The 22,754-nt window shown below is 39.6% G+C and overlaps 1 protein-coding gene and 1 long non-coding RNA gene across 2 annotated transcripts; one reads left to right on the top strand and one right to left on the bottom strand.

Annotated features, from left to right (window-relative positions):
• The first annotated feature begins 1,541 nt into the window (after nt 1-1,541).
• Nucleotides 1,542-19,580, top strand: kif4 (kinesin family member 4). The gene is made up of 31 exons (XM_063486539.1): nt 1,542-1,674; nt 2,467-2,611; nt 2,769-2,883; nt 3,066-3,256; nt 3,339-3,428; nt 3,546-3,712; nt 4,908-5,002; nt 5,141-5,260; nt 6,154-6,329; nt 6,461-6,522; nt 6,635-6,767; nt 6,970-7,028; nt 7,207-7,312; nt 7,569-7,676; nt 7,812-7,967; nt 8,231-8,334; nt 8,424-8,568; nt 9,652-9,762; nt 9,903-9,986; nt 10,125-10,238; nt 10,341-10,496; nt 11,617-11,714; nt 12,931-13,060; nt 13,171-13,341; nt 13,428-13,547; nt 13,662-13,739; nt 16,205-16,306; nt 16,385-16,552; nt 16,794-16,919; nt 17,539-17,646; nt 18,917-19,580. The coding sequence occupies exons 2-31, from the start codon at nt 2,489-2,491 to the stop codon at nt 19,103-19,105; spliced, it is 3,705 nt and encodes a 1,234-aa protein (XP_063342609.1). The 5' UTR covers nt 1,542-1,674; nt 2,467-2,488; the 3' UTR covers nt 19,106-19,580.
• On the bottom strand, nt 18,271-22,125 carry LOC134636524 (uncharacterized). Its single transcript, XR_010095016.1, has 3 exons — nt 22,030-22,125; nt 20,354-20,411; nt 18,271-18,434 (listed from the first exon to the last, which is right to left on the bottom strand). It is a non-coding gene; the product is annotated as an uncharacterized LOC134636524 (long non-coding RNA).
• Between the last annotated feature and the right edge of the window lie 629 nt (nt 22,126-22,754).

Genomic DNA, 22,754 nt, shown 5'->3' with positions numbered 1-22,754 from the left:
CACTGTTGTCAAGGTCGAGATGGCTTTAAGTAACCCCCACACTGAGAGAATTTATCACTGGCTCTGCAGTTTTACCTTTTTAAGAAAAATACATGTATCTGCACTAATCATTATGTGAATGTAAATGGAAAGATTAGGTTGTTTTGTTCCATTCATTTACTGTCTGCTCTATTCCTGGGAGCTGGGACTGTCTGGCATGTTGTTATTACGCCTTGTGGTGGAATTTCCCACAGCAGCAGGACTCACTTGCCTCTGAGATCACAGCTGAGAGGAGACATGATGATGAAGATGATTCACATAAACATGGAGTTAGGCACCACCAGGGTTTTCTTTTTTTTTAAATCAATAGTAAGGATTTATTGGTTCTCAAATCTCCTTCAACATATTGTGACAAACGACTCAATAGCAAAACAATCACTTAATGGTGAGCAATTGCAAAATACTTCTATTTCATACCACTGTCAGTGTGTCGTAACTGTAGGGTTTTAGTAATGGCAGGATAGTGGCTAATTCTTAGGATGAATATAGGACATGCCCATGGTTGATATGTGTTATCATATTTCATTTAATCACACTGCAAAAATGTGATTTGAGGTCAAGAGCTTCAGTCAGAGGAGGGGTGGGGCTGAGTCAGACATCTGTGTTGGCTGGTGAGGATAAGCTCTATTGGCGCTTATGCTTCTCCCAAGGAGTTCCAAGTATTGACAGAGGTCAAAGATTGCGTATGGTCCAATTATGTGCTCACTTGTCCCATACATTCAATAAATTTCCTTGATGTGTTTGGTTGGACTGGTTACTGTCATAAAATGATATGTTACTGCATATTATCAGAAACACATAAATGCAATGTGAATCTGTGCCCCAGTTTCTGCTGCTCTTATTGTCAGCTTAGCTCTGTCTTCCCTGCAGAAACCTTGTCATCATCGTTTTATCTGGACTCAGCTGTTTCCCCCCTCTGGCTCCCAGCGTAATGACCTTTCTCTTCCAGCCAGAAGACAAGAGTCACTCCCTCATTTCTCCATTGTAGGCTGAAAAACTCATCTCATCGAGTGGGGTGTTATGTCACTCACCCATCTCTCCTTATATTCCTCCTGTCTTTTTGAAAAAACAAATAGTCCCCTCTTGCGCTTTCATTCTTTCATTCATTTATTTATTTGTGTTTATTAATCCTGGCACCTCTACCTTAGCTACTGAGTCTCGTGTTGTTGCCTGGACAGTAAAACTCTAGTGCTCTCCTCACTGTGTCTGTGGTTAATTACTTTTAAGTATGGCTATTTAAATACTAAATAAGGATTTCATTTACTAATCGCACATTCAAGTATATTTCTAAGTTCAAAAACATTGAAGAAAAAGGGTGATAACACAGAACAACGTACTAACGCTGAAATCTTCCGTTTATCCTGTAGAGGTCGGTAGCGTTGCGTTTCTGCATTGACTCTGCAGTAAAATTACAAGTAGAAGAAGAAACAGGAGGCGGAGCTGAGTGTTTGAAAGTGGCGGGCAGTAACAACTCCTCTTAGGGACCTGTCTAAGTACTTGAGCAAAATTTAAAAAGTCGAGCAAGTTAGCTTTAATAATTTGATATATTTAAGGCTTAATGTTTTTTTGAGAGCGTCAGGCAGAACCAGCGAATGTAGTTTTCGCGATACTTGGCTCTGGAGGAAACGTGTGAAGGTAACGTTAATGTCAATGTTTTCTGATAACTCCCGCTAGCTAGCTACGGTTAAGCTGTCGCTGGTTTCAGCTGAGCTAATTAACAGTCATCTTGGTGCATTTTTGGTAGTGCTTTCTGTTCTGAAAAAGTAGCACCGCTAACTATGAAATGTCAATTGCTCGAGTGGACGTAAAGTATGGCTGCTGTTTGTGTCCTCCAGACAAATAGTTAAAAATTTATCGTCAAAGATATAACCCCCCTCCGTGGAAAATGGTAGATTTCCACCAGGACAAGGAGTCATGACTCATTGCACAGCTCTATTTTGTTCTGATTAATCTCCAGAAGGGCTGAAAGCTGTTGTGCACAAAGACGGATCACGGAGTCGCAACATAGGAAGTTAATAATGGAGCAATTCTTTAGATACTGACACCACCCATTGTTTTACTAAGCCATTTTCACAACTAAACACAGTTCTGTAAAAAAAAAAAGAAAACAAAAAACGCATAAATGTTTGACACTCAGCCAAGTAAAGTGTGTAAACCGTAAACTAGCAGAAGAGATTTCTATTTTATTTCTAGGACGTTTTTTTTGTCTGTCAAATTGTCTAGCAAAAGTAAAGTCTTATATTTGAACATACAGGGAGTCCCTATTGCACCACCTGCCTTAATATTGAGTACTCAACACTTTATTTTGTATAAATTATAAAGTGTTTTTTAAGCATCTCTTTGTTCTGCAAATATATAATAACATGCCTTTTAATCACATCAGTGCCCAGCTTTTTTTGGTAATCCCTTCTTTTTGTTGTTTTGCAGTTATTCATTGGAATATTGCATCATGACAAACGAGGATGAGAAGGTCATTCCGGTGCGAGTTGCCTTACGATGTCGCCCACTAGTACCAAAAGAAATCAACGAGGGATGTCAGTCCTGCCTCACTTTCGTCCCTGGGGAGCCACAGGTGCTCAACTGCTTTTCTTTCACAGGCATGCTTCACAATATATCAAAATCAAACTACACTGTGTGTGTTTGTGTTTGTTTGTTTGTCAGGTGTTTTAGTTTTGTACTTACATTGCATGTTGTGTGTTAAAAACTGCTGCATGTTTGTTTGGTTTCAGGTGATTGTTGGCACAGAGAAGGCATTCACTTATGATTATGTATTTGAGCCCACTGCTGAACAAGAAGAAGTCTTCAGTACAGCGGTTTCCCCATTATTGTCTGGGCTTTTCAAAGGTAGCTTTTAACTTGATGCTTTTTAAGTGAATGTCTAAGATTTAATCTTTTTCCTGAGACGTGATTATGTGGGCTCGAAAAATAAAATAGCTGTGTTTACTTTTTTGTATTCCTTTAAATCTATTGAATAATTTTGCAGCTAATAATGCTCCATCCATCATGTGATGTTATTGTTACTGTAGGCTACCATGCCACAGTTCTTGCCTATGGACAGACGGGATCTGGAAAGACCTTTTCGATGGGAGGAACATATACAACAGCTCAAGAAAACGAGCCATCCGTTGGAGTTATTCCTCGAGTTATCAGGTGCATCTTTGCAGAAAAGGACCAAAGGACAGACTGTGAATTCTGTCTGGTAGTGTCTTACCTGGAGGTTGGTGAATGTTTTTGGTCTGTGGTGTGTATGTACAATAGCCCTTTAAAGTAAAGTAGTTAAGGTTTTCTTTTGATTGTAGATTTATAATGAAGAAATATTGGACTTGCTGTGTTCATCCAAAGACAAACCTGCTATCAGCATTCGGGAAGACCCTAAAGAAGGCATCAAGGTGAGTGACTCGTATGTTAAAAGCAAATTCACATTTTTTTGACAGCCCACCTAAACCACATATGTGCATTTTCTCCATCTTTAGTTGAACTTTTATTAAAAATGTCTTGCTTTCCAGATTGTCGGCTTAACTGAGAAGCAGGTATTTTCTGCCCCTGAGATGGTGAGCTGTCTGGAGCTTGGAAACTCTGCTCGTACCGTGGGCTCCACAGCCATGAATGCCGCCTCTTCACGTTCCCATGCTATCTTCACCATCACACTGGAACAGCGCAGAGGGACAGATAAGTCAGTTTGGCTGCCTTTTTCCTTGATAAAACATGTTTCATGTTATTGTCCAAACATTTTTTTTTCTGATATAGACACAGAATACCTGCTAACAGTGCTCAGATGCAAGGTGACAGCCATTTGAATTCTGTACATTTTCATATTCCTGTTATGGGTATTTGTTATAGAATTGCTCTAAATTTTACAGTTTTAATTAACATTTGTCCAGTAAAAACTGTTTGCCTTGGATTGTTATTATATTGTCAATTTTTGATTTACTGGAACCGGCTTTGGACATTATGTTTTGTTATTTTGCCTTTGTACGTCACCACAGCGTTGTTTTTTTTTTTTTAAAAAAATGTAATCCTCAACATGAGGCATTTGGTTTTATTTCAAGGGGTTTTATGAAAGAATTGTATGAACTGCTTAGGAATTAAAGTTGTTTTTGTACATAATGCCCCACTGTCAAAGTGTCAAAAGAAACTGGACAAGCTGCTTCATGACCGGGTGTTGCTTGTTGCCTCATTATTTTATAAAAGATTAGGCAGATAAAAGATCTGGAGTTGATTCCAATTGTTGAACTTGCATTTGTTGGTTTTTCACTGAAACTCTGAATAGAAATCCAATGAGAGGCTGGTGCAAGCAAGGGAGGCCACCGTTAGCCTGATAAAAACATAATGAATGCATCAGACAAAGACAGAAAATGTATGAAGTTGCTGAATCAACAATCTAGTCCATTCTTTAAAAAAAAAACCTAATCCACTCACCAGCTCAGCAACACCAAAAGGACCACAGAAGGCAACTAAAGTGGATGATCACAGATTCTTTCCTTGATTAAGAAAAGCAGCTTGACAAAATCCACCACAACCTAAAACTAGCAGCAAATATTCTTGTTTTTTAATGTCATTATAAGGTGTTTTTGTGTTGAATTTTGAGGTGAAAAATGAATCCATGTTCAAATAAGACTGTAACATGACAAAATGTGGAACAAGTGAAGCGCTCTGAATACTTTTTAGATACATTGTATCAGCTAAATTGTTGTTTTACACAGAGGGTGGGTCCAGAATTTCAGTGTTTCTCTTTTGTAAGCTACTATAATATTTTCCCTTAAACTGGGTTAATGTGTTTGTGCACGTCCCCATTCTACAAACCCCAACCAGCATTTCCAAAATATTACCTACTGCAGTCTGAATATTTGTACAATCCTTTGTTTCAGGGCCGATTCAGTTGTTTCAAAGTTGCATCTTGTGGATCTGGCTGGATCCGAGAGACAAAAGAAAACCAAAGCAGAAGGAGATCGTTTAAAGGAAGGTAACCAAGATCAGTTAAAAGTTGTAAGCCTTTAATGTGCGATTATCCCGGAGACATGTGCTGCTATGTAAGGTGTATTAAGCTACATTTCTGTTTAATAACAGTACTTCTGGTCATGCCGTCCATATTTATGTGCAGGTATCAGCATCAATCGTGGCCTTTTGTCTTTGGGAAATGTGATCAGTGCTTTGGGGGATGAAAGCAAGAAAAACACCTTTGTTCCTTACAGAGACTCTAAGCTCACCCGCCTGCTGCAAGGTAAGCTTTGATGTAGATGGTCCGATGTTGCATTATGGTCATTAGGTCAGACATGGATACATTCTCACTGTGAGGACTTTCAAAGTCAGTCAGGGTTTTATTTAGGTTTTCAGAAGGCTTAGATGCCTGGTCTCCAGGATTGGTGGTGCTTTTATTTACCTTTAATCTTGCATTTGAAGAAAAATGCAAGAAATAAGACTCATAATTCACAAACATGAATTTAATTTGAGTTAAACTGGATATGTGCTGCCCCCTTTTTCTTTGTTTGTTTTGCTCATTATATTCCCCAGCAAAACCAATTTTATTAAAAACAATTTAAATTTGTCATATATTTTGTCCTGATTCCTTTAAAGTTGTATTTGTGGACTCTGCTGGAGTAGATAATTCCATTTTAAATCATTCTTATTTAGCTTATACCAGACTTTGGTGTGACTCCTCGATTCTTCCACTGTCTGAAACGAGACTTTTAAGGTCCCTTCCCTATGAGCCCTTTAAGCCAGCTATGTTCTGAATGGCTGCATTCTGCAAACAAGGTTTGAACAGCAAGTGGAGGCTGCCATTCTACTTCCAGAAAGACCTGTATGGCTGAGATGATCATAAGATGTTATCACATAGGTCCGCTTCTACTTACAACAGACACAAACATTATGCCTTTCTGTGGTAGGGCTTGTAATATGTGGTATTTTCTTTTTTCCTGCTTGTTTCACTTCCATTACCATGACAAACTGAAACATCTTCAGACTCCTTGAACAGGATTCAGATTAAGCTTAGGTTTTTATTTATTTGAGGGAGAAAAGCTGCGGGTGTTCAAAGTGGTAACGATGCATTGTAGAACTTAACTGCACCCCTGTAAACGTATACATAAATATATGTATATGTGTGTTTGTCCTCAGATTCTCTGGGAGGCAACAGCCACACTTTGATGATTGCTTGCGTCAGTCCTGCAGACTCCAACATGGAGGAAACCATCAACACGCTGCGATATGCTGACAGAGCTCGCAAGATTAAAAATAAACCAGTTGTCAACATCGACCCCAGAGCTGCAGAAATGAACCGCTTGAAACAACAGGTGCAAAAATGGGTGTTGGCCCTCATTATCATCAGCACTCAAATTACTAGTGTTGCAGTTTTTCATTGAGTGGTCTAGTTTGAAAAAAATTAAAGCATGTTCCAAATGTTTTCAACGGTACCCTGGTGTAGGTCCAAGAGCTGCAGGTGATGCTACTTCATGCACGTGGAGGAGTAGCTCCGGTGCTCTCTGGGTAAGCCAACTTTCTCAGTAAACCTCAGGGTCCAAAGAGGACGCCAAATAAATGCAGCCGGGATAAACATCACCCATAAAGCAAAAGGCCATAATAGTTGCCCCTGTTGCAGGTCAGAGAGTGCGGAGAACGTGACTAAGCTGCTGGAACGAAACCGCGCTCTGCAGGATGAGAACAATAAGCTGTGCAGAGAGCTGAGTGAGGCAGCTGGACAGACAGCCCATATGTTTGAGAAGATCATTATGGTGAGCCTGGTCACAGCAGAATCTGTTAATCCTGTCTAAAGAGGAAGTTATTACTGCTGATGGAAACAAAAGGATTGAATTTGACATGAACAAAAACAGTTGAATATCATTTACAGTTGACCTTTTGACCTTAGCTTCTTTCTTACATTTCTACTGTTTTGCATCATCATAGTTTTTATATGCCGTTTGCTTTATTTTGTAGACGGAGCAAGCAAATGAGAAACTGCAAAGCAAGCTGGAGCAACTGCGGCACCATGCAGCGTGAGTTTGCTAAAGCAAAAAGCCAGCAAAGCTTTAGAATAGGTCTCAAAAAGCTTTAACAGTAGCTGTGCTGAAATCTGTTCCTACAAAAAGCTGTTTCATTTTTTAATTTGACTCAGGATTTCAGCTGGTTGTCAACAAATCCATTGAGTCACGTTGATGTCCGATGGTTTTTCAGATGTACTGTAGATCTGGAGAAAGTGATGAAAACACTGGAGGACCAGGAACTCAAGGAGAATGTTGAAGTGATGAAGAATCTGCAAAACATCATCTTGGAGCTCAAAGTATGGATGTCTTCTTACATTACAATCCAGTCCAAGAAATATAAGTCAAGTAATAATGGAGTAAACTGGTGCTTCTTTTTTAATTAGAGAGATTTGCCTGATGTTAAATATAGAAAGAAATGGGTTAACTAAAGGTGATGACAACTTTCTTTTGCTGCTGTGTTATTAAACTATTTTGCAATTCTTCCATTTTTCCACTATTAAATTTGAATATTCTTCTTGAATGTTATGCTTTACTCTTTGTTTGCTTTTTCAGAATGAGAGTGCGGGCATCGCCGCCTCCATTGATGCAGTGGCTGCAGGAGAGGATTTACCTGAAGTGTCTGGGAATGGCAATAAATGTTCACCAGAGGGATCCCCATCAGTATGTTTTGTTTTCTTAACGTATCTTCTACAAGTAGCGGAGCATCACATTTCTCTTGTCTCGCCCACACTAACTTGACGAAGACTGAACCAGATGTAATTTTCGATGTTTTCCAACTCTAATACTTTCAAATAGGATGCCACTGCCTTCACAGCCCATCATGCATTGCGGCAAGCCCAGCTCTCCAAGGAGCTGATTGAGCTTAACAAAGTCTTAAGCCTGAAAGAAGCATTTGTTAAAAAAATGTGCCAAAATGACAGCCAGCTGGAGCCGATGCAATCTGAGCACCAGGTAAGCATTACAGAGTCACTTAACTGTCATCTCACTACAGTAGACAAGTTTAACAGAGGTGTTATTGACTGCCTAGTTACAGTTTATTATTGGCATTTTTAAACTTTGCAGGCGTTTCGAGTTGAATAACAAATTCTAAATGGTTTTATTAGTAGAGGCTGTCACATACACAGATCTCAAAGTGTAGTGCAAATACGTGTAAGCCATATTTCAAAATATCATGAAATGGTAGACACATTTTAATCTTTCGGACTCTCTTCCAGAAAAATGTACAAACTCTACAGTCTGCTGTGGATTCACTGCAGAAGGAGAAAGAGGAACTCGTTTTGGCACTTCAGTCTGCAAAGAAAGACACCAACCAGGCTAAGTAGGAAAAACCCTTTCTTTGTTTTGGTGCTTGTTGTAATATACGTGCAGGTTCTTATACTTGACCTGACATCCACCACCCTCGTCCAGGCTCAGCGAGCAACGGAGGAAGAGACTGCAGGAGCTTGAGAGCCAGCTGGTAGACATGAAGAAGAAACTTCTTGAGCAGTCCAAACTGTTGAAACTCAAAGAGTCGTCTGTTCAGAAAGTTAGCAAGCTCATGGAGGAAATACAGGTAACGGTTTATTTTCCTTTAATGGTGTGTTGAATATTTTGTGTGGCATGGGTTTTGTTTTGTTTTGTTTTTTAAACTGATCTTTAAATTGAAGTACGAGACAAAACAACACAGTTGGGAATTGTGATATAAACCACAGTTGAGATGCTTAATCTAACACGGAGTCCTGTAAAAGCAGGGTGTAGGGCTGGGCTATTAGTTAAATGTTATTTCTAATTGTGCTTTCTGGCTTTAAGGGATTATGAAAACAAGACGGTTGATTTTTTTTTTTTTTTTTTTAATCTCTTTAGATTCGTTTTCATTACAAAGCTCTTGTTATCTTGTGATACCAATCCAACTCTCAACTGGCCTTTTATACAATACATGCTTTTATTTTAGGTTTAGGATTGCTTTATGTCATATTTACCTCTTTCTTTTCTTTTTTAAAAATTTGACCTCCTTCTTTACCGTTTTTGTGTTTATAATGTGTTGGCTATTTTTAATGGGAGAAATATTTCTTATTATTTAGAGCAGCTTTTTTTTTAAATTACTTTTTCCTCCATAAAATCGCAAACTCACAAACAGTTTATTTGGCTTCAGTCATGATGACATGTCTTGATGAACAAAGGCTCTCTTTCTGTCAAGTTGAAAGCTAAAATTGTAGCGAGATCACAAGTTGTGAACCTTTGGAAGGATCGTTAACTTCTGCCTGCAGCTGATTTGTCTGCAGATCACACACGAGAGCCTGTGGTGGTATCTCCATATCAGACAATTATAGTTTTTGTTTCTATTAAAAATCTCTGACAGAGTTTTCAGATATTGTTTTTATAGTCAGAAACTAATTAAGTCAATGTGATGAGAGCCACCATGTAACTGATGAGTCATTTTTGGATCATCAAGCAGCCTCAGTAATAGATGTAATAGTTTATCTATTATCTTTGTTCAGTAACATATTTCTCTTCTGCATTATATAGCACTTTGTGAGCATGCAGTACAGAAACCTTTTGTCACATGGCGTCATCATGTGTACTCTGAGCTTTGTTTTTCTTTAAAGCGTTTGAGTAACTACAGACACAAGTTTCAAATGTTGCTGTGTCCTCACAGGCTATGAAGACCCAACGTACACAGCTAATGCGGCAGATGAGAGAGGACTCTGAGAAATTCAGGCAGTGGAAGAACAAAAAGGACAGGGAGGTACTGCAGCTGAAGGAGAAGGTGAGTAGAGATAAGACTCTTATGAAGACATAAGAGGGATGACTTCAGTTGTTGCACTCTCTAGCCTTTTCTTGTCAAAAACCTGTTTATTCTGTAGGTTCTTTGTCTTCTGTAATCCATTTATTTTGTATTTTTTGCAGGATCGTAAACGCCAGTATGAGCTGCTTAAACTGGAGAGAGATTTTCAGAAACAAGCCAACGTCCTGCGTCGTAAAACTGAAGAGGTGTGGCTATTCACTGTTGCACAGTTTGTTTGTTTTTTACCATTTGAAATTTTTGTGTTCATAGGGTTGAAGAATCACTGGAAAAGGTTTGTAGCTGTTTATGAGGTGCTTTTTCTTTTTTCTTTTTTTTGCTTAAAGGCTGCAGCTGCAAACAAGAGATTAAAAGATGCTCTACAGAAGAGAAGTGAGGTAGCAGAGAAGCGCAAAGATGCCCAGAACAAAGGCATGGAGGGAGCAGCTGTGAGAGTGAAGGTAGAAAAACATGATTCTTGAGAAATGGTCAAATATTTTGTGTTGGAGATAACTCGGACTTAAAGTTTCTGAATATGAACGGTTTTCCTTTTCTGTCATCAGACATGGCTTCTCAACGACGTGGAGGTGATGGTTAGCACAGAGGAGGCCCGGCGCCATCTCAATGATCTTCTGGAGGACAGGAAGGTTTTGGCTCAGGAGATCAACCACCTCAAACAGCAGCTGGAGGCTGGGGAGAGGCCGGCTCCCAAAATCAGGGTGAGCTGACACATCTGTACAGTTGTTATACAAAATGAAACATGCAGCAGGGCCCTGTTTCAGTGCCAGGTTTGGCTAATAACTCTGAGTTTGTTAACCCTGGGATTAGCTGGGTTTAAGCTCTGAGCTGGTTACTGTGGAAACAGACTCTTTGACAGGCTTTCTTTTGCAAACTTTGGTGTTTCTCTCTGACTCTGCCCTCTGGCTACACCTAAACCAGCTGTCTGACACTGTTTGATAGCGACTTTTGAATGAGGATATTAAAGGTCAGAGTGGAGCCAGTTAATCTACAGACGTTTACATTTACGTATACACGCTGAAATCTCAAGAATATGTTAGCTTGCCGTTTGTTTGCTGAAGTTTTTTTAAAGTAACATGAGCAGTTGAATAATAAATGAGTGATAGAAGGACAGACAGTTGTCATTACACTGTATATTTATAATCAGCTCAGGATAAAATCTTTAGTGTCTAACTCTGTTTCTCTAGATAGACAGATCTGTGTAAGTGTTTAAACATGTAACACGCTGATCAATAATCAACCGTTTGTTGTGTTGTAATCGCTCACAATGATGGAAAAATGTCTGTCACAGTTGAGATCTTCCAGATGAGGCTGAATGATTCTTAAATATGTTTGTGACCTTTTAAATGCAGACTGCAGCAGGCAGCATTCAATAAATCAGCCTTTAAATGATGTTAAACAACATTTTGAAAGGTACAATGTGTGAAATTCAAAGACTGAACTCATCTGAACAGATGAGAACCACAGATTCAAACCGGATCAGGACCAGATCCAATTTAGATGTGGTTATTTTCCAGCTCATCGTGTCCATTTCGGATCCATTCACAGTGACTTATTTACATTTACATGAGTTAAATGCAAAACCAACTTACTTAACTCTTAGTTTTAATAGCAACTCTGTAAACATCTCTGCTACGGCAGAGACAGCCATCATCTATCAGTGATTAGCTATAATTATAAACATTCCTCTGGGGACCATTAAAGCAGAGTTTGTCTATAAATCTAATTAAGTGTTTTCTTTTTTTAAATAAAATAATTAAATTGACATTGATGCAGAGAAATGTGGTTAAATCATTTACTTTATGTCATCTCTCCATGCAGCGTCGGACACTGATCATATCTGAACTGGAGAGCCAGGGGGCGCTGGAAACCCCTCTGACGAAACAGGTGGAGAACCTGGAGACAGAAATTGGCCTCAGGTGAGTGATGAAAACCAGCCAAACAAAACACCTCAGTCTGTCAAAACCAGACAGTATAATACCTAGCTGCCACGACATTTCCTATTGGTTTGATAAGTTTCATTGGTTTCATTCTGTTTCGAGGCCTCTTCGATGAGCGTTTCTGCTGCTGTCATCTTGGTTACAAAAGTGACGAGGAAGGGTGGGTCTGAAAGCATTGTAGTGGGTAATGACCTGTGATTGAGCAGTCGTTAGTGACTGATGCCATAAACCTAGCAGGAAAGTGTTTACAGAGGTGAGGCCAGAAAGCTGATTTCCCATAGACTTCTATAGGACCAAAAGCCTATGTGCCTAATTGCAACTATCGCCATCTGATGGCCTTCACAAAGAATGCAGGTTTTAGGCACTTGCCCATCGGCTGAATTTTTCCAACCTGAAAGTACATCCATGTTTTTTACTGTCTGTGGTCCAAACTGTTTGTGTGATTTAATGACTATTTCGAGCAGCCTTTTTTTTTCCTTTATATGTAAAATAACTTTATTGTCTATTTCTAAGATGCTCTCTGTAATAAGTAATAGCGGTTTAAAAAAAACAAAACAAAAAAACCCTGAATTTGTTCACTGATTATTTCAGGGTTTGTTTGTTTGTTTGTTTTTTCCAATTTTCCTTGAAGCATTTATTATTACTTTAGTAGCCTCTCAAGCTTTTAGCAAAAGGTGAGTTTGGAATCCAGTTTATGCCGAACTTACACCAAACCAAGGGTTCAGAGCTGCAAGGAAACATCTGATGTTGCATTTAAGTACGGTTGTTGCAATTTTAGTAATAACTGTACTTAAATGCAACATGTGTGAGCTGTCACTTTATCATTTTAATGTTGCAATAAATTCGCACACGTTTAATATACTTCTTTTTCTTGGTTCATGCAAATAGCGAAGGTCAGTCATGTAAATGTTGTCAACAACCAGTAACCTGGTTCTGTCTGGTTTCTCAGCCACAGTCGGTATCTTCATTTTTCTTTTAGGCTGTTTTTCCAGAACAAACCATCACACATGTTGCAGTTGTGGCCAAAAGTTCTGTATTCAAGCTAAAAGGTCCGCTGTATTAGCAAAATCCTGCTAACGAAACTATGTGCAAGCTTGTTTTATTTGGACTAAAATGCTGTTTGCGTTTGTTTTGTGCGTATATGCTACACGTTAAAGGTTTTATAAGATCTGCAGAGTGATTTGCATCTTCACAGGAATGCCCAGATAGCAGACCTGCAGCAGAAAGTTCTTGCTGCAGACAGTGAGGGACGTTTTAAGCAACGCATAGACAGCATCACCAGTATAGCTGAGGCCAAGTGTGCCCTCAAGGTCCTGATATCAGAGGTATAAATAAAATGAAATGAGAATGCATGCATATATTCCATGACCATAACTGAATTGATTAATTGGTTTGGTTTTAGAAAAGAAAATCTAATATTTTTTTCTTTTTTAAGTTGATTTCTGCTAAAACGGCCCATGCCAAGCTGGAGAGTGAGGTGACACAGGAAAAGGCAAATACACAAGATTTAAGGAAGATGCTGGCTGAAGAAAGAAGTGTCATGTCCACCATGGACATGGAGCACCAGCAGCAGCTGGTTGAACTCGAGCAGAGGCATCAAGAGAAGGTGCTTTATACATGGGCTCACTTTAGACTTAAAAATATGGACCTGTCTCAGCTCCATATATTTACCTTTCTTCCTTGTTTCTTCAGGTTCTTTACCTCCTTAACCAGCTCCAGAACAAACCCATCGGTGAAGATTCAGACGAAACAAACCAAACCATCAAGGAGAGTTCAAAGGAGAAGGAGCTCCTGCAGCGCCTCAAAGTTCAGGTTTGTCTGCACAGATTTTACAGCTGTTTGTGGTTTAATTAACCTTAACTTTCTTTGTTTTAGTATAATTAATGCAGAGTTGTGCCCAGAGCTTATGTTATAATATCATTATAGGAGGAAGAGCTTGAAAAGCTACGGGAATTAAGCGAGCAGAACCAGAAACTGGTGGAGCAGAATGAAGAGTACAGACGGGTAACGGTGCTTTTTTCCCTCCTCCAATGTCATTATATTAGTGTTGTCATGACAAATGCATGTCATGACTAGCCAGTTGTTTAGCCAGTTAAGTATGGCAGCCTGAGTGTTTTCTCTTATTAATTTTTTAAAGCAATTAATCGCAGCAGATGGCAGTCCCTCCCTGAGCATGGTTCTGCCGGAGGTTTCTTCCTGTTAAAAAGGGAGTTTTTCTTTCCCCACTGTTGCCAAGTGCTTGCTCCCAAGGGAATTGTCTGATTGCTCGAGTTTTCTCTCTACTATTGTTGGGTCTTTACCTTACAATATAAAGCGCGTTGAGGCGACTGTTGTTTTGGTGTTTAGTATGATGCAAAATATGTAGAGATGCAGGGCTCGCAAAATCACTAGCCCGACGTCCCGGGGCTAGCGAATTTTCCAGTCGGGCTACCAGAATCTATCTCAGCCCTGCCCGTCGGGCTATCATAGGAAGGAAAAATATATGTCAATGCTTTTGCATTCTTTCGGAAATATAGCTGGGTAATTATGTCATTGGCATCGGGAGCCACTGTCAATATGTGACATATTGAAATCGCGTTTGAATTTGCGCTTGTTTTTTGCTTTCACTTTGCAATCGCACGAACTGTGTATGGAGAGCGGCAGTACTGATTGGTGAGTGACGATTAATTGCGCACCAATTCCTCTGACATCGTCTTATCACTCATTAGCTTACTATTCAAACCTGACAAGTGAAATCTCCCACAGTAAGCTTAAACATGTGAGAGGTTGATCGCGCAGAGAATCGCTGAGCGTTATGTGAGTGCGTGTGTAAAAGCAGCAGGATATATATTTTAGTTCTGCTGAGCCAAATAAAACAGGTCAGAGTGAAGAAGTGACAGCCAAAGAAAAGCCTACCACAAAACGGAAAAGCTATGACAAATCAGACTATAAGGCAAAAAGAAAGTGCAGCTTTATGGTTTCGTGGACAAAAGAATTTCTGTGGCTGGAATATGACAAGCTAAATAACCAGGGGTGCACATAAGTGGTCCGCAGGTGTGCATGTCATGTCAAAATAAAAATTCGCGCACAAGATAAGAAGTTGCAACGCGCACCTCCAGATTTTCTGGAGGAGGACAGACATTTGTTTAGAACTCTTAAAGATGTCGAAGAAGCTCCTTTAAGCAATTACTTTGGTGTTCCTCCACCTCCAAAGAAATGACAGAAGGAGTCCGAACCGCAAAAGAAGCGCGTATTCTCGGAAAAGTGGTTGCAGGAGGTGAGCTGGCTTCAAACAAATGATGAACGCACAGAGATTTGGTGCAGAATGTGCCGTGAAAATCCCACTCTAGCGGACAAAAACAGTGCCTTTTATATGGACGCAAACGCGCGTTGCAACTTCTTATCTGGTGCGCGTCTTTTATTTTGACAGCAAATGCGCACATGCGGACCACTTATGTGCACCCGTGTAAATAACATAATGTTCTGCCGGGTGTGTTGTTGGTTTTCCCTCGATTTCTGAGTCGACAAGCGCCTTTGTTACTGGGACCAGTAATTTTAAGAAAGGCCCCCATTAGAACCCATGAGAAATGCAAGAAATGCATTATTGCTCAGTCTGCAATATCTTTCCCAGAACAAACACCAATTGCAAAGAACATACTAAAAATAAACCTGAAAAATCTGTTTAGAACAGCGTACTATGTTGCAAAGAGTGAACTACCACTGGCAAAATTTAGCAGTCTTTGCAAACTTAAAAAAAAAAAATGGCCTAGATCTTGGTTCCACTTATCTCTTACCCGTGACTTCAGTAGAAATTTCAAATTCAGGATCTGACACAGACTGATTCCTGTTGTACAGTTCTTACAAGTTCATAGAAATTTCTGTTCAATTAGAACTAGAATTAGAAAGTATTTGAGTTGATCATTGTAATTTTATACTATGTTGTAAGTTGTGTTTCAACAATTTTTTGATTAATTTCCGTTACAGTATTATAGTATAATATTGTAACGGAAACAAAACATCACTCAAATAATTGCTCTCTTTTTTATTCGGGCTACTTAAATTTATTTTGGGCTACCACAAACTGAAGAGTCCCTGCCCAAAGGGCTACCAGGGATTTTGAAATTTTGCGAGCCCTGAGATGGTGCGTAAGGACATAATCAGGATTGCATGAACGTCTTTAGGGGGGACTTAAATAATTCAACTTAATTTTATTTATAAGTCTTTGATTGTTATTAAAGAGGGAGCTAAGTGCTGCAGTGGAGACAGAGTAGACTACAGTTACTACCTGTATGCTGGAAATGCTGAAAAAAGTGTTTGCCTAGATGAAGAGAAACCCGGTCATAAAGATAGCATTTGTATAATTTCACTCACTGCCAGAAGGAAGAAATAAAAGTTTCACAGTGCAGGTTTGAATAGTGAAAAGCAAAAAAAGTGTTGCAATTCTCTTCACTTAAGTTATATGATTAACCTAAACCTACCCGTGTCTGCAGAAACTCTCATTGGTGCACCTGGCAAGTGAGAAGAAAATCCTTGTCCCTAAAACCAACAAAGAAAACAACCCAGATGACTCGTTTGAGTACGTCCCTCCAAAGGTACGCTTTTCTTGCAGATTTACTTGCAGTAGCTTCAATTTATGATTATTTGAACATAACATGGTGCTTTCTTTGTAGCCTAAATCAAGGCGCTTTACCACAGCTAAAGCGCAGCTGAATACGGCCATCAACATTGAAGAGCTGATGTCACCCAGTGAGGACGAAAACGAGGAGGAAACAGAAGAGTGGCGCCCTGAGAAACAGGAGAGAGGACGCAGAGTCTCAAAGAAACCGAAACAAACCGGGGTAAGACGGGAAGAGGAGTCTGGCACTTTTTTCTTTTTGAATTGAACTCCTTGATCTTATAGAAACAGACTGTCCACGGTGATCTTTGAAAGATCACAAAAAGCAAAAACAAATCATGCGCACCTTATCAAATCAGCATCATGTCATTTCTTTGAAAATGTCACATATTTCAGACCAAAACAGAAATGAAACTGTTTGCATCAGGATAGAAGGCCTATGAACCTGGTTTCTCTTCCTTTAGTGTGCGTGTAAAGGTCGCTGCAGCAACAAGCAGTGCAGGTGTCGCAAAGGGAAGATGACATGTGGGGAGAACTGCCAATGTGATCACGAGAAGTGTCGAAATATGGATAACCAGGTGCCTGCTGAGGTAGGTTTCCTCATTCTTGCTCCCTGTTCTTAATTTGGGATAAATAATAGTTGTTGGTGTAGATGTAAGATTTCTGTGCAGATTTAGAGCTGCACAGCAGTCACTCTTTTAGCTTTTGGGGTAGAAATATAAGAATCAGATTTCACACCAGTCTCATGTATGAAAAATGTGCTTAAAATGAACTTTTGCTAACTACCTTGGAAGAGAATAACAGCTCATATGCTGCAGGGCTCCAGTTTTACTCATTAATTGCATCACAAAGAGTTTAGAGATCAGCCACCGAAGTCTGGCCTGATGTACTAGAAACAACATGTATTTTTTAATGCAGTGAAAGAGTAAAACTGGAGCCCCACAGTGTTTGGTTGTCAGTTTAATTTCAGGCCATTTCCTGCACCCGTCTGGGATGGATTTTTATAGTGTGTATTATACAATAAACATGTTGTTTCATAATGAAAATTATTGAAAACCTAAGAAGTGAAAATAAGACTCAGAACTGAAGTCAATGTGAGCCTAAGAGGTGTGTTTCTGTGTAGTCAGATCTGGCTTTCACTGCCCAGCATATTTCTATCGGTGAGATCGGTGAGCATTGTTCTGAATTTGGGACTGTTCATCATTTCAGGATGCAAGCTCCACAGAAAGCGCTTCCCGAGACTCTCCATCTCTTCAGGATTCCAGTCCAGGCAACAATACGTTCTTCAAGCCGCCGTCTTGCACTCCCACAAAAAAGGTAAGAACAAGAGTTGACTGGCATGCAGAGGACTTTGTACAAAGGCTGCGTATGAGTGAATGTGAACATATTTCTCAGTTACATTAGTTAACATTAGTATTCTCATTCAATGAGGCAACTCTGCTATGTAGAAATATAGAATTGCAGTGAGAAAAAACTGCTACAGTTGTATAAATCATCAGTTCTAAGATTTTAAGTATCAAGATAAGGGGGGGAGGGGGGTCTGATCCTTGAGAGGGTCTAAATGATTTAAGTACAACGAGAGATGAACACATGAGATACTGCACCCTGTGATTGTTTTGTTTTTTTAGCAAAGTCAAAATGCCGAAGTTTTTTGTGAAAAGTGCACCTATACAGTTTCCAGAGGAATTAAGAGTGTAAGTAGCATCCAGGTGCTGGTAATCAAATTGATTCGATTATTGGATTAGCAGTAGGTGAGAGCTCCTCTGTGAAAGCAGACGTTTAGGCGGTTTGCAGCTCTGGTCATTCAGGTGTGTGCTAGCACACGCAGGAGAGACATCATCAATTCAATTCAATTCAATTCAATTTTATTTATATAGCGCCAAATCACAACAAAAGTCGCCTCAGTGATCTTAAAGAACAATTGTTGCTGCCCATCAATCTGGAAAGGGTCATAAGGTCAACCTGAAGTCCTGGAAAATATTCAAGGCAGTTGCCAGTCTTCTCAGGAGTGGCCATTCCAGCAAATCCATCCCACGGTCAGACTGTGCAGTGCTCAGAGGAACTACTAAAAACCCCAGAGCTACTTCATACTCTACCAGCTTCAGCTAAATGAAAAGGAAGAAAAAAACAAAAAACAGTGTGGCTTGTTTGTGTCTTCTCTCTAAATAGAACACAGCAGCACAGTTTAGCTTTACAAAGTTTTGTCTGAACAAACCACAGGACTTCTGCAACAATGTCCTGTGGTCAGACAAGACCAAAGTGGAGATGTTTGACAATGATGCACAACACCACGTTTGGAGAAAATCAAACACAGCATATCAGCAAAAAAGGTCATTCAGGGAAAAAGGGTGGTTCTATAAACTGTTGAATCATGGGATGCATTTTTGCAGTTTTCCACAAACAGCTTCTGGATTTTCTTTGTCTTTGTTAAATGACTGGGTCTTGTTCATCTGAGGTTGTATTTAAATAAGAAGACATTTTTTAAACATCCTGACACTTAAAATCTTAAAATTGAGAGTAAACTTAAACTGTTTGTCTTGCATGTTGCATAACCAGCTAACGGTATTGTACTCATTTACCATTTTAGGTACTAAAAGAAATCGGAGATATGGGACACACCACCGCAGACTTGAAGGTGGCAGAGGAAGAGCAGGAGGACAACGATGATGAAGAGGACAAAACAACAGTCAGCTTCCTCAAGAAGAAGAAACGACTCCTGACGAGTTTCCAGAACAGTTTTTTCTCGGGATGCACTCCAATCACAGAGGAGTCCTAATCTGGACATTAGCTGTCAATGTTTTTTAGATGAATGTTGTCCGTGCGTTTAAGTCTTTCTGTTTATATGTTACTAACGTGTTACTTGAAAGTAGCTATTGACACTTCAGTTTCAGTAGATGCTGATCAAAGAACTGTGAATAGCACTCACAGTGATTCACAATGACACGATCAAACTGTACATAACTCATTTATCCCCCCAAATGATAATAAACTCACTTTTCTAACACATTAAACCAGTTGTCACTACAGGTGCATAACATCTTCTTGGGGATTAAATTTTAGTCCTTTTTACTACTTAGTATTCGCTGAATAAAGTTTTGAAGTCTATTCTTTCTTTTTTTTTACAGCAAATTGTTTTTTCCTTTTTGCTCGTTTCTTTTTTTGTCTTTTGTAACTGAAAGGTAATTTATTTGAATCCTTCTGGTAGGATTAATGTGGAACTTCTGATTCATTTCGTTGTTGTGTAGGTTAAATTAGTGTAAATGATAAATGAAATAAATTTTTCACCAGGAAAACAGTATTCAGTTCATGATGCTTTTGGAAAATGTACATCATGTCCTGGCTGAGCAGTGTGAGTACTGAATGCATTAAACAATTCTTCCAAATCAAATTCTCAGGTGGAAAATAAGCACTTATCAAGATGCCAAGTCATGTATTGCATGAAAACATTGTGATGTCAGGTTTTGTTGTGGCTTTTCTCCAGTTCGCACACGTCCGAGTGCCTCAGCTGAGAGCAATCTTAGGTTTTTTTTGTTTATAGACACTAGATATAAACAATCCTTTAAGTATACAAAGGACGAGGCTTTTAGATTTGTACTGTCACCTCAGACGCCAGATATGAAGGCTCATATGAATGTTTCATTATGTGAGGCTGTCTTTGCTGAAGAAATGAAAATGTGCAGAAAAGATACCACGACCAACATATAGATGACAAGTTATGACTTTTTAACACAGATATGCTTATTTATTTTTTTCAGCAGATTAAACAGTTGACCCTCCCTCTCCAGACAGCTGACAACAAGCCAGCTAAACAACAACAACTGGTTATATACCAACACTTCCCCTGGGATTAACAGTTTGATTAAATTCTCAGATCAGTTTTGAGAGTTTATTCACTAAGTGTCTGAGTCCAACATTCTTGGAGCTACTTCAAAGAATGTTTCACTAATAGCAGCTAACAGTGGATAACCGGCAAAAAGAGAAGCACTTACAGACAGAGAAGTTCAGGATATCCTCAGTAACTCACCTCTCTGAGCTCTGTTTCATTATCCTTTCAGCACTCGCTGTGGAGCTGTCAAGAAGCACTGAAAGGGGGGAAACAAAAGAAGACAGATGATAGCAACAGGTGCATGTGCAAGCACAAAAACATACATTAGAATATAATTGTTATATTAAAAAAAAGGCTCTGACTCTGGTACTTTAGAGCTTTTATTGACTCATTAAAGTGCAATCCTCTCAATTTGGAGCTATTCTGAGGACATGTGTGTCCACAATCCTGCATGTTATGTCTGATTATTGAAGACAGAAAAGAAGTCTGATCATCAAAACAAGCTGGGCAGGGACTAGCAAACATTTGTCCCAGGGGTCTGTAACTTGATGATCCGGACATCATGAAAGGATCCATCTGACCTACATGTAGATACCGGACTCATCTTCTTGTTGCATTTTTTCTGAGCCAAAAATAATTGAATAATCCAGTCATATTTTAAGATTTGTGAAAACAGCTTCTGGCTACAATGTCATATTGAATCACGTTCAGTATGACATCACACTAATCAAAGATCTTTAGGTACTTATAGTAGTTTTTACTTTGGGCACACACAAAGTCCCGATGACAGCGTCAGTGGAGGATCTGAGTATGAGCTGGCAGATGATGAAACTGCGGTGAACAAATAAGTCTGGATAACTGGATGTTCCTTGGTAAAGATTATGAAGTGGGTAAAACGAACATGCCAAAAGCAAACTGTCACAAGCTGAACGGACAAAGAAGCAACAAATTGCAAAGAGAATATCCACTGATCCCAAAGCCAATTTCAGCACAAAGCCAAGTTCAGCACAATTTTTCATGGAGATCACTGATTTAACAGTTAAAGGTCTCATAACTCCAAAGTTCTCCTCTTGGAACATTTTCACCCGATCTGGAAGCTCTTATGGGATGTTATTGGCCATGACAGCTGCTTCCCAGGCCAAATGAATTACAAGACAAAGCTTCACTGTTAAATAGAAAAGTCTGCTTGACTTTTTTTTTACCCGCCCCCAGATAAAAAGCATTCAGGCTAGTGCAAAAGCACTTCACCAGAAAAGGCCACGGAGGCGGAGGACTAAATTACAGATTTACGCAAGAAAATAAATAGACGGGGATGAGCAAGTCTGCACGAGGCAGAAGAGGCGCATCTAGTTTAAGAGGAGAAAGATTTCATCAAGCCTCAGGGAGATGGGTTATGAAGGCTCCCTTCATGAATACAGAAGACATTTTGTCTCAATAACACAGCAGGATGAAAAGGAAATGAGAGGTCTCTCCCATTTGATTAGATTCAGACGTGAGGGTCGAGGACACCGAGGCTTTGTTGAGAAGTACTTTGAGAAACAAGAGGCGATGAGTTTTAAAGGCAGTGTCCTTCATAGTGTGCAGCGGGCGTCACGTTTATGAATGGACAATTTATCACACGTCCAAGTAAAATGCACAAGTTGAAGTGTGTCATTCAGTGTAATGGCTCCCTGCTCTCATGAAAACATAATGGTTTCAGCTCAGGAAGGTAATCTGAGCCAGAGGCCTTTCATTCTTTCTTTCTGTTTTTTCTCGTGCACAGCATGCTGGTCAGCAATAGAGGGCACTAAATGTCAGAATACAACTTCTTGTAATTAAGCGTTACTTCTCATGAGGTAATCATGGTTCAGGGGTGGAAGTGTGCACCTGTCTACCTGCAGAGAGCGTCTGCTGTCCGATGGGTGCACAGTCAGAAGTGTGTGGTACAGCCGGTCTCTGGGCTACTCTTGCTTGTGCTGTTTATCAGTCAGCTGCGGGAAAGAGCAAAGTTATAAGAGCTGAAGTGAATCAGAATCAGAATACTTTATTAATCCCTAAGGAAATTATCTATGAAACCGAATACTGTATATTTTAATCTTTGGTGTTTTTGTTGTGCTTCACCCATTCATAGTAAACCCGATTGTCACTCCCTTTCCTCTTCAGGCCCACTGAGCCAGTCAGAATTCGACCAACACACAGCATCGTCTACATTTGGCACTATGCAGTTGGGATTTTGGAAGACTGGACAGGAGCATGTTTGTGGTGGTTAAAAAACGCTCTCTCTAGTCTGTCTGTATGGAAATACCTCTGCAAGCATGGTAGCATAAATTATTATAGCTAGAATTTTTATAATTACAAATTATTATTTCAGAATTTTCTGATTGTTTTCACGAGATGTCAGGAGAGCTATATTGTTCTACTGTTAAAATAGATTCATTTCTGATGTTCTGCTCAACAGATCTGTGGTGGCTAAATGTATAATGAGGGTGTGCTGAGAATGCTAGATGCCTCAGTCTGCAAGATCTTCCACTCCTTCCTCTGGCAGAGCTTTAACAGCATTTCGAAGGGACATTGAGTCTGAATGGACCACGTTAAATTGCTTAATCTGCTGCACTGAGCT

This window comes from Pelmatolapia mariae, linkage group LG10_11 (assembly GCF_036321145.2).
Source record: "Pelmatolapia mariae isolate MD_Pm_ZW linkage group LG10_11, Pm_UMD_F_2, whole genome shotgun sequence".
NCBI classification, from domain to species: Eukaryota; Metazoa; Chordata; class Actinopteri; order Cichliformes; family Cichlidae; genus Pelmatolapia; species Pelmatolapia mariae.
This window is presented reverse-complemented; position numbering and strand designations above follow the sequence as displayed.

Coding starts and splice junctions, on each gene's coding strand:
- kif4 (XM_063486539.1), top strand. CDS start 2,489: ATGACAAACGAGGATGAGAAGGTCATTCCGGTGCGAGTTGCCTTACGA. Junction 8,335..8,423: donor AAAGACACCAACCAGGCTAA/GTAGGAAAAACC, acceptor ACCCTCGTCCAG/GCTCAGCGAGCAACGGAGGA. Junction 11,715..12,930: donor GAGACAGAAATTGGCCTCAG/GTGAGTGATGAA, acceptor GCATCTTCACAG/GAATGCCCAGATAGCAGACC.